This window comes from Camelus dromedarius, chromosome 9 (assembly GCF_036321535.1).
Source record: "Camelus dromedarius isolate mCamDro1 chromosome 9, mCamDro1.pat, whole genome shotgun sequence".
NCBI lineage: Eukaryota > Metazoa > Chordata > Mammalia > Artiodactyla > Camelidae > Camelus > Camelus dromedarius.
The window spans coordinates 67,440,619-67,454,393 of NC_087444.1; the positions used below are offsets into that span (position 1 = coordinate 67,440,619).

General features: G+C 43.7%; 1 protein-coding gene across 1 annotated transcript; it reads right to left on the reverse strand.

Moving 5' to 3' along the window:
- On the reverse strand, window positions 1-10,383 carry LOC105096955 (WD repeat-containing protein 87-like). Its single transcript, XM_064490004.1, is given in 6 exon segments — window positions 1-784; window positions 1,055-3,450; window positions 3,534-3,689; window positions 3,786-5,872; window positions 6,808-7,079; window positions 7,550-10,383. Coding segments are annotated over 6 exon segments (8,529 nt in total).
- Between the last annotated feature and the right edge of the window lie 3,392 nt (window positions 10,384-13,775).

The window sequence follows — 13,775 nt, forward strand, 5'->3', positions numbered from 1 at the left end:
TCAGAGAGTAGGAGTAGGGATGTTGGGCAGCTTCTCGGTACGGTAAGGACTGACTTGTGGTAGGCCTTTCCAAGCAAGTTCTAGGAACGCATAGTGGGCAATATCCACAGGTTGGATAGTATACACCCTGTTCTGCCCAGGCAAGGGTACAACTCCCTGGAACTCAAGGGGACCTGCAGGGGCATGAGAACTACCACAAAACAGGCCATAGAATAAGCGTTCACCAAGTACCAGCTCCTCGGTTTTCAGGGCCTTTTTGTAGATGGTCTCTTGAGGTTGGAGTTTCCTTCTCTGCAGTAACTCTAGCAGCAGCTTCTGGATTCGGGGGGACTTAAGTTGGTACACGTCCATGAGGCGATAGAACTGTTCCATCCAAGCAGCAGTGTCTCTTGCATATCGCTGCTGCAACATCCGCAAAACATGGTACAGTGCCACAAACGTCTCCCATCGAGGCACCCCTTCCTTTTCTTTAGAGTTGGGCTGTGCCTTTTTCTCCAGTTGGGGCAACTTGAGGGCCCTGCCTCTACCCTTAAAAGCCCTGAGATTCTTCTGAAACATCAGTGCTAGAGTTTGTTTTTCCACGGAAGTATGGGCACCTGTGAAAATGTCTCTTGTGGCAGGATAAAAATATTGCATTTCTATCTCTTTGAGAACACTGGATAACCACTGTGCCTGTGCATTCCTGTAAGGTTCTCCTAAAAGATGCCAATTTATAGCCTTTGGGTCTTGAATCCTCTTGGTAGGTGATGGTAACACTGGTGTAGGGATAGGCAGGGCTTTCTTCTTTGTCTTGTGAAATATGGGGAGCTCACCCCTTCCCCTCAAGGTCCAGAAGTCCAAGGACAGGGATTTTTTATCCACAGAGGGATAGACAGCCGTAGGACCATCCTTTCTGATCGGATAAATGTGCTTTAACTCCTTGACAGCCGTGGATAACTGTTGTACCTGCTTCTTCCTGTAGGACTCAGCTGAGAGATGCCAACTGAGAGCTGGTGGGGACTGAGTCCTCTTAGTAGCGGAGAACACTGGTACAGGAATAGAGAATGGCTCCAGACAGCTCTCCATTTCTTTTCTTCCAATTGGAGGGATTACTTTTAAGTGTACTGGACTCAAAACATCTTTATAGGGTTGTGATATATCTAGAGGACTTATCTGTGTGTTCTGCTGGAGGTGTTTAGCAATGGCTTTAAGATTGGACAGATGCAGGCATTTCAAATATCCCTTTGAAGAGAAGTGTCTGAGGAGTTGGTTCAGTCTATGGAAACTGTCCCTTGAAAGTTGTTCTCCTGCTTCCAGCCTTATTAAGGCATTACTAATCCAGTCCTCATCTGAGAATCTTTCTTCTGAGTGCTATGGCCTTTTAGCTGGCATAGAGGTAAGGGCTGGGGCGGGGACTGGGGTGGGGGCTGGGGTTGGGGCCGGGGCTGGGGCTGGGGTCTGGTCCTCAGTTTTGCCCACCTGGGAATCCTGATACTTCATGAACCACTTCCACTTGCCACCTTTGGGCCTACATACAGGTTTCTGTTGTTTAATGATATCAGGTAAGTGGGGCTTTGGCCTGTGGAGGTCTTCTCGGGGCTGAGTCTCTAAGCCTGTTTCCATGACTTGTAAAAACATGTCCCTGGCTTTCTCCAAGAATATATCCTCTTGTCTTCTCCATAAACTTTTCATGTGATGTGTTCCAAGAAGTTGACTTTCCTGTCCTTCCAAATCCAATTGATCCCCTAACAGTTTCAGGGGCACTCCCTTTTCTTTTTCCAGGGCTCCTGGGAGTTGTATTTTGAAGGGGCTCCTCATAATTGTTGGCCATGTAGCCTTATCCATAAGTGTGGGAGCTCTCCTTCCACCAAGCAATCTCTCTTTCTCAGGAGCCATTTTCCTTCTAGCTGTACCCTCCCTTTCCTCAGCAAGAGCCTCACCTTCTATCACTAGCTTTGATAAGTTCACTTCTTCTTTTGAGATCTCTGTTTTCAGTATTCCTTCCTCCTCTGAGAGCATCGCCTCTGTAAGTCTGCTCTCCTGTTCCTTCTTACTCATGCTCTCCTCATCCTTCTGCCTTGTCGCCCTTTCCTCCTCTTTTTCCTCTTTCTTCTCCATTTCTTCGTCCTCCTTCTCCTCCTCACCCAGGCTCTCCCCCTCCTCCTCCTCACTCAGAGTCTCCTCCTCCTCCCGCATGTTCAGGTGCCCCCCTTCCTCCTTGCTGAGGGGCTCCTTCCCTTCTTCATGTAGGCCCTCTTTTTCCTTCTTACTCAGCTTCTCTTCCTCCGGAGTCAGTCTCTTTTCCTTCTTTGAACTCTTTTTCTTATGCTTCGTAGCCAAGTTCTCCTCCAATTCCTCTTCACTCAGGCTTACTTTCTTTTTCTTCTTAATCAGGTATTTCCCTTTCTCTTTCTTGGGCAGAATCTCCTCCTCTTGTCCTTCCTCAGTGAGACTCTCCTCCTCTATCCCCTTCTTAGCTGGAACTTCCATTTCCTTCTCAACCAAACTTTCAGGTAAGTCTTCAAACAGTATGTCTTTGATATTCTCTAATAACCACTTTAGCTGGCTCTTTTCTGGTTTATTCTCCTCAATTCTCTTCAGAAGCTTCTTCAGCTGCTTTTTCCCTAACAGATTTTGCTGCTGGACCTCCTTCAACATGCTCTCTACCTGGATTTTATCTAATAATATGTTTTCCTGGACCTTCTCTAAGAATCTTTGGCCCTCCTCCAAGCTCTCTTCATCCATCAGTGTTCTCTCTTTGGCAGCCAGTCTATCATCTTCTAGTTTTCTTTCTTCCTGAAACTGATCCTTCTCTTCTTTGGTTATTTCCTCCTGTTCCTTAAAAAATTCCCACCTCTGGCCATCAATTCCACTCTTTCCCATAATGAATGACTGCTCTTCCTCAGATATTCCTATTTCTTTCAATGGCTCTGTACTAGTTTCTCTAATTATTTTTGTCAGGATCAACAGTTGACTCTCTTTCTTCCTTATATATTTTTCCCTGGAACTAGCCTCTTTTTCTTCAGAACTAATCCCTTTCCCCATATCCAGTTTCCTCGTCGTCTGTATCCTCTCCACTTTGATTCTCTTTTTTTCGTCCCTGGCAATACCCGTCCCCTCGCTCCTAATGTCATAGGCCAACTTCCTCTCTTCCTCAGGCAGTTCACCTTCTTCTTCCATAATTTCCTTCTCTTCTTGGGTAATTTTTTCCTTTCTCATAGTTATGCCAATTCCTTCCCTGGCTATTGCCTTTTCTTTCTCAGCAGTGTGCCTCTCTTCCTTGGCCAGTTTATTGTCTTTCTGAATTAGTCTTTTCTCCAGTGCCCTTTCTTCTTTTTCCTGGGGCTTTTTCTCCATTTCCTCAGCTTGTTCCTTCTCTTCTAGGGGGAATTTCTTTTTTCCCCAGGCCCATTGTGTTTTTTGATCACTCTCTCTCTCTTCTTTCTGACTCCATGTTCTCTCTTTCTGGGCCTGTTTCTCTTGTAGGGCTAGTAGTTCTTTTTCATGGGCCCATTGTTTTTTTTTTTCTCAATGGCTTTCTTATCTTTCCCAACCCATTTCTCCTCTTTCTTAGGTTTCTTCTCTTTTTCCATGACCTCTTTCTTTTCTTTTGGGGATACCTTCTCAATTTTCTCTATCTTTTTCTCCTCTTTCGGGACCAGTTTCATTTGTTCTCTGGCCCGTTGCTTTTCCCCCTCAGCTTCTTTTTCCTGTTTTTGAGGCAATTTCTCCTCTTTATGACCCCATCTCTTTCCTTTCTACGGCTGTTTCTCTTCTTTCAATGACTGTATTTCCATTTCCCCAGCCTGCTCCCTCTCTTCTAGGTCCACTTTCTTTTCCCCCCAGGCCTGTTGTGTCTTTTTCTTGGTTATTTTCTCCTCTTTCTGAGCCCTTCTCTTCTTTCTCCAAGATTTGCTCGCCTTTTTCTGGGTCTGTTTATCTTCTTGTTGTGACAATTTCTCCATTTCTCCAAACTTTTCCTTCTCTTCTGGACCCAGTTTCTTTCTTTTCCAGGCTAATTGTTTGTCTTTAGCCTCTTTCTCTTCTTTCTTAGCCTCCCTCTCCTTCTGGTCATCTTTCTCTTGTTTCTTGACTTGTTTTTTTCTTTCTTGGATTTGTTTCTTTTTACGGGCTGCTTTTTTCTCCTTTACTAATGATTTCCTCTTTTCTTGGGTCAGTTTACCCTCTTGCTCTGCCAAGCTGCCTCTTTCTAATGTCTGTTTTCCCTCTTCCCCAAACAGCCCTTCCTCTCGTTTAGATAAATGTTCTCCTTCCTGAGCCAATTTCCCCCTTTTCCAGGACTCTTCCTCAACATGTTTCTCCATACCCCAGATGTGTTTCTTCTTTTTGTGGTAATTTTTCATCTTTTTTTTAATTTGTTTCTCTAGTTTCAGGATTAGTTCCTCCTTGTTCCAAGGCAGCTCCAACTCTTCCTCACTCAGCTTTTTCTCTTCCTCATCCAGCTCCTCCCCTTCCTCACTCAGCAGCTCCTCTTTCTCACTCAGCTCCTCCACTTCCTCGCCCAGCTCCTCCTCTTCCTCGCCCAGCTCCTCCGCTTCATGGGACAACTTGTCTTCCAAGAACCCCTCTTCCTGGGCCCACATGCCTTCTTTGTGGGCCGGCATAGCCTTCCCCCAGCCCAACTTCCTCATTTCTGGGGTTGCCTTCCCCTCTTTCCAGTTCACCCTCTTTCTTTTCCTCAGGAGTTTCTCCTTTTTTCCAGTCCTCCTCTTTTCTCCTAGGACTAACTTCTGCTCTTCCTTGGTTAATTTCTTTTGTGAGGAAGCCAGTATTTCTTCTTCCCAACCTATTTTTTCTCTTTGATAGGTCAGTTTCTTATCCTTAGCCAGCTTCTCCTTTCCCTGCATGAATTTCTTCTCTTGCTTATCCAGTTTCCTTTTCCCCTCAGTTATTTTCCCTTTTTGCATGGCTAGTTTCTTTACTTTTTTAAATTTCCTTTTCTCTAATACTTTGTCATTTTCTAATAGAGTAACTTTCTTCTTCTTGGTTTGAGAAAATGCCTTGCCTTTCTTTAATACTTTTTCACCCTGTTGTTCTCTCAATTCTACTGTTTCTTCTTCTTTGATAACCTCCTTATCCACTTTTTCTGTTATAACAGGTGTTTCTTCCATCAATCTGTCACCCAGTTCTGATGAGTCCTCTAAAAGAGGACAGATCTCTTGGAAAAGATCCCAGCTGGGCTCTTCAGGAGCAAGCGTTGCCTGAGCCAAGTCCACCAATTCTTGACCCAGATCCCTTAACATTCCTGGATAGGAACTTGCTATTCTTGAGGTGACAAGATCGCAAATGTCATCCTGCCATGATCTGATGTCTGATCTAGTTGTGCGTCCAGGAATCCCAGACAAACCATGACCACTCTTTACACGTTTCTTCGTTGCATCTTCTTCTTGCTTGGTAACCTGTATGACTTCTTTCATGGACTCTTCTGCAGATGTCTCTGGAATATCCTTCATTTTTTTAATCTCTTCCAACTTTGCATCTGCTTTTTCATGGCTTTTTTTCAACGCTCTTTCCCAAAGCCTTTTCAAGCGTTCTTGTCTTTCCAGCTTAGGGATCACTTCTCCATAATCTTTCATGCTATGTTGATCTATGGTCTTCATAAATCCTGTGGCCTCTGCTGCCTCTGTGACTTCCAAGGCTTCTGAGGCTTCCCTGGCTTTTCTGGCCTCCAACATGACCTCTTTTGATTCAGCATCCTCTTGGGATATGACTGGTGGCAGCTCTGGCTCTAAGGCAACACCCTGGATGTCAATTTGCCCTGATTTCCCAGCTTCTCTTTCTTCACCTTCATCCTCTGAAGTCACTAGCACAGGGCTAAACTGTAACAATTCTGTCTCTCTCTGCTTCCTGGAAACACTCAGGTCCCTTTTAACTGCACAGGTATCAGGAGAAAAGTAATTAAGAAAAACACAGAGGTTACAATAGCCAAGACATGGAAGCAACCTAAATGTCCATTGACAGATGAATGGATAAAGAAGATATGGTGTATATATACACAATAGAATACTGCTCAGCCATAAAAAAGAATGAAATAATTCTTCAGCAGCAACATGGATGGACCTAGAGATGATCATACTAAGTGAATTAAGTCAGCAGAGGAAGACAAATATAGTGATATCACTTATATGTAGAATCTAAAAAATGATACAAATGAATTTATTTACAAAACAGAAACATACTCACAGACATAGAAAACAAACTTACCATTACCAAAGGGGAAATAGAGGGGGAGGGATGAATTAGGAGTTTGGGATTAGCAGACACAAAGTACTACACATAAAATAGATAAACAACAAGGTTCTACTGTATAGCACAGGGAACTATATTCAAGATCTTGTAATAACCTAGAATGAAAAATAATATGAAAAAGAATATATATACATATAACTGAATCACTTTGCTGTACACCAGAAACTAATGCAACATTGTAAGCCAAATATACTTGAATTAAAAAAAATAAGAAATAAAACAAACACTCCCCCCACCCCAAAACCCACAGAAGTCCTGAGTGAGATCCTTTGTAATATCTAGTTCAATGAACTACCATAAGAGATACAAAAGGGGGCTGAAGCTTTATGTACAGAAATTCCTGCTGTTTTATCACAATTTCCATAACCTAAAGAAATAAGACTTGGTATCTGTTGTGGGGTAGGTCTTTCCCAGGAAGATTACTTTCTGTGAAAAAGATTTTCCTTACTTAACTCTGTTACCACTGATATCTTTTTATATACCTGGGCCTTATTCACCCCGCCTTCTGGTGCTCTAAGGTAGGGCCCAAATATGCCCCATATATCACCCCATACGTACTAAGATTTCTACTCTTTGCTTCAAGATGTGTCTTTCCTCCCTCCGGTTTGGTGATCCTTATAGGTGCTGACAAAGGTTTGAGTGTTTTTTCAGTAAGGGCCGCAGGTTCACCAGCCCTTGCAATATCTAGAGAAAAGGGAAATTGCTTGTCTCTGTGTGATAAGGTCAGGTTCTCATTTAGCCGCTGCTCCACCTGAGTAAGCAGGTACTGGATATCATTAGCTTGAATTCCCAGCAGCCGGTCCAGAGTGGCTTCTCCAATAAAGTCCTGTCTACAAAAGTCAAGGGAAAAGAAGGATAATACTGAGCCAGCAATAAAACAAAATTAGAAGAGGAGGAGGAGGGGAAAGTACAGGACGAGGAGATTCAAAAACAATGGAAGAAGCAGGGATAAGGTAGCCAACTAGGACAGAGTACTTCGAAGTAAAGGATGGATAAAGAAGAAATAATCTAAAATAGCACGGAATAGAGTAGTCAGGGTGACCCATGATGCTTCTTCATTTAGGAGATTTGGGGACTTGAGTCTTGAGGAATCTTAAGGAAGTGAGAAAATGATGGAAGGGCAGGCTAGTCAATGGACAGAAGAAGAGGGATAGGCACTTGGGTGAAAAACAAATAGAATACAAAGAACATAGGCAGATGAAAAGAACAGAAAAGGGGTTGTGGAGGAGAAGCAGCAGTCAGATTTTGGAGGTTAGGAGCTAGAAGGAACAGAAGCGAAGAAGGCTGCCACCCAACTTACTGCATTTCCTGGAAAGTTTCTTGTCTCTTCAGCAGGCCTACCAGCATACTCTTAGTTTGGATGCCTGTGACTCTCATCATAAGGTATAAGGCCTTAGCCCACACATTTTCATCACTGTCCATCAATCCCATAGCCAGTGGAACAGCAAAGAGATGGCATATGAGGCCCAGCCTCTCTAGCCCCTCCCAGGCTATCTCACGGACCTGTGGATTGGAATGAATTGTATCTTCCAGGAGGCGACTGGCAGCCTCAGACTGCAACCTTGAAGATACTTCATAGAAGGCAAAAATTTGTGCCAGGACACTAATATATGTCTTGTATTGCTCTATAGAACAGCAAACTGTGAGGTTGAGGATGGCCTCAATTAAAATATTAATAAGTCCTTCATCAAATTTTCTTCCCATACAATTTTGGTTGATCATGTTCACAAGACCATCAAAGAAAGTTTGTTTCTGCTGCTTGGATTTATAACCCTGTTTACTCTCTGAGATTTTCTCTTTTACTGGAGTCCTAGGTGACTGTGCCTGGCGTCTGCTGAGTTCAGTCATGTCCCAGTCCTTATCTTGGTAGGATGGGGGCAGATCATAGCATAGGAAGATTGGGGTGCCCTCAGGCCAAAGGCGGGCACGGATCACTGAGTTGGGGATGTAGCCATCAGGAGGAAAGGGCCATTGCCGCCCTCGACCAAAGAAGCGCCGTAAAATATGGTAGGGTTTCAACCCATCCCAGCCAGCCAGCCGCAATCGAGCAGGAACCTTGTGTAGAGGACGATCATGCTTGGAATTAAGAGTAGAAAAATTAATATCCTTATCCTCCAAAAAATGCAATTTTGCTCCCTCTTGAATCACAGAGGACTTATGTCTCTCTTCCTCTACAACATGGGGCACAGTGTTGTCAAAGGCAATGGCCTGTTTGTTGACAAGGGCTTCTAGCCCCTGTAATTCCTGCAGCCCTTGACCACAGTAGACAAATCTGGGTACAAATACTCTTTCATATGAAAAGAAGAAGCTAGGCAAGAAGGGTTTAGGGCCTTCTAGTATTTCATCTGCATTGTTTACAATAGCTAGGTGAATCAGCTGAGCTGGAGGGAGCAATTTTAAGCAGGATACCAGGTAAAGACTCTGGTTGAAAGTCAAAAGCAGGTCACCCCAATTATTGGCAAAGCAGACTGGGCCAAAATGTAATGCTGAGTCCAACTCAGTTATGAGTTTACCATGGAAGTCCCAGATCCGGACTGAACCATCAATGTCCCCTGCGACAAAAAGTTTCAGGGAAAGGCAGACATCAAATGAAGTGATGGCACACTGGTGCAGGCATTTTGTCTCGTTAGACACAGAACTTTTCTCTGATTCTGAAGATGTCAGAAAATTTTCGTAGTGCCAGAGATGCCAACAGTGGTTCTCAGTGATGGCACCCACAGAACCTGGTAAGAGTATCACGTGTTTTAGGAGGCAACTACAGAGAATTTTGCTGACGGTCTGCAGGATTACCTTGTTCTCCTGAAGCACAGCTTCTGTCACGTGTACAATATTATCCATGCCATAGGAACAGAGCAATGAGTACTTCTGGGGACCTTCCAGGATAGACAATGCCAGTACTGCCCCAGAGTGAATAGTCTTCTCTATTCGGGCACAGCTATAGTGGGAGAGAATTCTCACAATGCCACTCTCATGCCCACAGAACATCAACCCTGCCAGGCCCTTACCCAAATGGGACTGCCCATAAGCCAGGCACCTTACTCTATCCACAGGGTTTACTGAAGTGCACACAAGATACTTGGCTGTGCAAGGGAAGCGTGTTGCATCAAACACCAGCACCTCTGAACTGTCTGTTGCCACAAAGAGCTCCTCTTTGTCTGAATCATAGGCCCAAACCACAGCCTTATCCGTGATAAGTAGAGGCCAGGTGATAACCAGGAGATCTCCTGTTGCTGGAGACAAGAAGCGCAACAAACCATCCTTAGTGACACACAGGATCCGAATCCAATTATGGCCGCAGCAGACCTGCTGCACCTTCAGGGGAGCAGAACCGCAGATACTGAAGAGGCTATAAAAGTAGGGCAGGTGGTACAATGAGAAAGTGTAGGTAGTCTGGCAGAAAAAAGAGGTGTTATCAATAAACTGCAGTTTCTGCAGATCCTCATCAATATCCAGCTGCCACAGCAAGTTCCCAAAGGCAAGGTTCCATTCTTTCACTACACCTTCACTGCCTGCTGTTAGTAAGGTGTGGGTCTCTGGCCGGCTTTGGATACATATCACTGATGAGGAGTCGGCCTGGAAGCTGTGGAGGAAGTTACCTCGGTCTAGACCCCAAGCATAGATTTCTCCATCCCTGTTTCCAGCATAGAAATAGCCCTGAGAGACACAAGTGAAGGAGCAGGTGATGGAGGAACCACTGGTGATGGGAGTGAACTTCTTTACCTCTTCCAGCTGGCCCTGACCCTGGTGGGTAAAGAGTATCACCTTATTCTCACAAAGAGCCATGAGGGAGCCTTGGGGGCCATTCAGGGAAAAGCCCTGCACAAGCTCACCTCCAGCCATTGGTATAGTTTGTGCCATTTGGAGGCCCCTGCCATTCGGCAAGATAAACCAGGTAACCACAGCCCCCAAGGTGCCAGAGAGCAGCATCTCAGCTTCTGAGTCGTAGCAGAGGCAGCTGATGGAGAAACGACAGAGTACTGTACCGAGAGATGTGAATTCTCGATGGTGATCTCCAAAGAGCCACAGGCGCATGTCACCACAGTAAGCAATTAACATATGGTAGGAGCCTGTGTGGACCATTGCTTGGATGGGTGGCACATGATCCAACAGATGAAACTTTATCTTCTCTATCATTCCTTTCATTTCTGTATCTTTTTTCTGTATCCAAAGTACTGTCTAGAAGAGGATGAGAGATGAAAGCCTGACCATGGAGGCAGGTTACCTCTCAAAAGTGAGGGATAGAAGAGGGTTGAATGTTCCCTGTTCCCTCTTGTGGGTCTAAGAAAAGACTGGACAGCTTGACTTTGGGAGTTTCCTGGTGCTAGGAATCAGGTATGTGATAGAAGGACCATGCTTAAGGCTCTTTCCTTGGCCTTTAGCCTGTTTTACAGGGGATATGAATTCTGTGACCCTGATGACCAGAGGGGAAGAAGCATCACTGCATCCAGGTTAGACTGGCGTATGGAAATGGGAATTACAGTGAGCTAACTCAGAATCACCCTCATCATTCTGAGATGAAGGCAGTTTAGGTATGATGCATATAAAGTGGATTCAGAACAAGGCGGGAAAAAAAGATGAGCTAGATTTACCTCCATTTGTTTTGAAGACAGTTCTGCCCAGTTTAAGGAGACAAAATAGTTGACCTCGTTGGAGTAGAAGCAGATGAAAGGCTTGCTCTGGGGCTGGTAAAGCTCTTGGTATAGAGTCTCAGGCCAGTCTCTCAGTACAACCACATCATCCTTTGGTTTTTCGTCAGCCTGAGAGAGAAGAGTGGGCTGAGCTAAGAGGACTGAGTCCTCACTCACTCATTCATTTAATAAAGGTTTACTGAGGGATTAGTGGAAATTCATTGTTATTTAGCTAATCAACATTTGTTCACCCTGCCACTAGAAAGCACGGTTGGGGGGGTTATCCCTCCTTCACCCTCAGAATGCATCCTAATTCATCAAAGTACCTTCCAGCCTTTCTGAACCAAAGTTCCTTAAGAGAAGTAAGACCTAATATCCCAAAGTATCCATTCTACATAATAAATTAATTCTTCTCTATTTATCTGGAATACTACTAGTTATGGACCATCCTTAAGGGAACTGAGAAAATAGCCCCTCAAACCATTTTCTGTGTTCTATGGGTCAGATGAGGAACCACATTTAAGAAAGCCTGTTATGTTCTGTGACAAACACTGGCAATACAATAATGAGCAAAAGAGATATGATCTTAGCTCTCAAAAGATAAGAGTCCAGTAGAAAATACATTAAATAGACAACTAACAAGTGACTATACAAAACAGGCAAAGCCTTCAAAAGAACAAGATACAATTCTATGTGAATGTGACAAAGGAACCCCACCTTGACAAGTATGTCTACCTGTCATGGTTGGAACAACTCTTCAGAGTTCCTGCCTACACCAGAAGGCCCACTCCTGTCACCATTATAGTCATGGTATACAGCCTATGGGAAACTCATACTTCACAGACATGGAAAGCTCACCATGTGTGACAATTAGACCCAGTGTCATGCACCTCCCTCACTATTCTTCATGTGCATCCAAGGAAACATGTGCTTTTCACAACATGGAGTTAGCTGAATTCTAACCCAGTGGAGTGTGTGTGTGTGTGTGTGCGCGCATCTATCAAGGGAAATATGTTACCTTTTAACAAGTTACACAGTAGAATGTGTACAATATACACTACCTTCCAGGCACTGTAGCATGTACCTAGGATGTAGGTACATGAACTCCTCATTCTGACCAGCCAAAACTGAGGTTCATGAAGTCTACTTTTAAAGTAATCTCTTCTCAGAAGATACTTGTGCTATGTACTTGCCTCTTGAACAATGCTCCATGAATCTAATTCTCCGAGTTTCTCTACCTTAGAATTTGTAGTATGACCACCTAAGCTGGAAAGTATAATACTCAATTGAACTAAAGTGTTAATACTTTTTTATTCACAATGCCCATCATGCCTGCTTCCTTCACAAAGGATTTGAGACTATACCGAGGCCATTATCCACAACTTAGAATCTCTCTTCTCCCTCTATTTCTCATTTTCAGGTCTTTGAGTATTTTGAGAGAATACAGAGAGATGGAGAGCTTCTAGCACTCCCTGTCATTGCTAATTCAGGGACAACATCAGAGTTGAGAGGATCCTGGTATCTGAGCTGCTAATTGCCCACCCCTCTTCATTGAACCAGAAAGCTCATTTACATACCCCTTATTTCACCACTGATTGAATAGTTAATCACCATTCCTCTCCTCCTTTCCAGACTTCATGTACAAATAATTCATTCACTCATTCAGCAATATCAATGCGTGTCTACAGAGGACTCCAAGAAATGCATCTGTGCCTGGCACTACTGTTACATACTCTATATCAATCCCCGTTCTATCCTCTCTCCCCTCCTTCCATCCCAATAAAACTCAGATCTTATTTAGGGTGACGGATCGACTCAGAAATTCTGGCAATACCATAGAGTGATACTATGGTACGCCAAGACTGGCACGGTTCTGTGCTCTCTGATCTTCACTCTTCTACCTACTTTCAATTTAAAGCTGACACCTGGAAGTGTAGCAACTATCTTGCAAACTTATGATAATAAGTTAAATATTGAGCAGGTGGAAAGAGAGAAAAGGAACATGGTTCCTTGACATCATGTAAGACAAAAATGCCTCCTGCTTGTTTAATCCATTTAAGACCATTTTCTGTTTTTCTGGGTTTTTTGTTTGTTTGTTTTGCAGAGCATGTTCTAATTATAACTAATGTTTTCTTAGTCTAGAAGTGGAAGTTGTTCAGGGGTATGGGAGGGCCCTTCCAAGTCTGCTCCCACGTTGCCCATGCCACAGGCTGCCTTGGATAATTAGTCCAAGCCACCACCATGTGCATATCACTCATACACATCACCTTTATATCCTTCAGGATATTTTTTATGAGGACTTTCAAGTCCTTCCACTCAGGAATAAGTCTGGGTGAAGGCAACATCCTTGTGATACTCCAGCACTTAACAGACATCTTGGATTACAGAACCTGTGGAAGGCAAAAGTGACTTAATCACAACATCTGATGTTAGACTGGAAATTAAGGGAATTGGGAGAGGGAAGAGTAACAGGGACAGTGAGAGAAGGAGAGAAGCAAAAGTATTCCTTTAGAAACAGGAGAAACTCTTATTTCAAAAGATAGGAGTCAGAATGAACTAATGATACTTGCAACAACATGGATGAATCTCAATACATTATAATGAGTAGAAGCCAAATGCCAAAGAGCATCTATTTGATTCCATTTACCACATGGAATTCCAGAAAAGAGTAATTTAACCCCTAGGGACAGAGGACAGATCAGTTGTTAACTGGGACTAAGAGTTTGGGAGATTGCCTAGGCAGGGGTAAAAGGGAACATCTTGAGTGATGAAAACGTTCTATATCTTGACTTTGGTAGTTGTTGCATGGGCATATTAAAAATGGGTACACTTTAGTACATGTAAATTATATCTAAATAAATATGGTGTTTAAAAGAGGACAGGAGTGAAGTGGGAGTC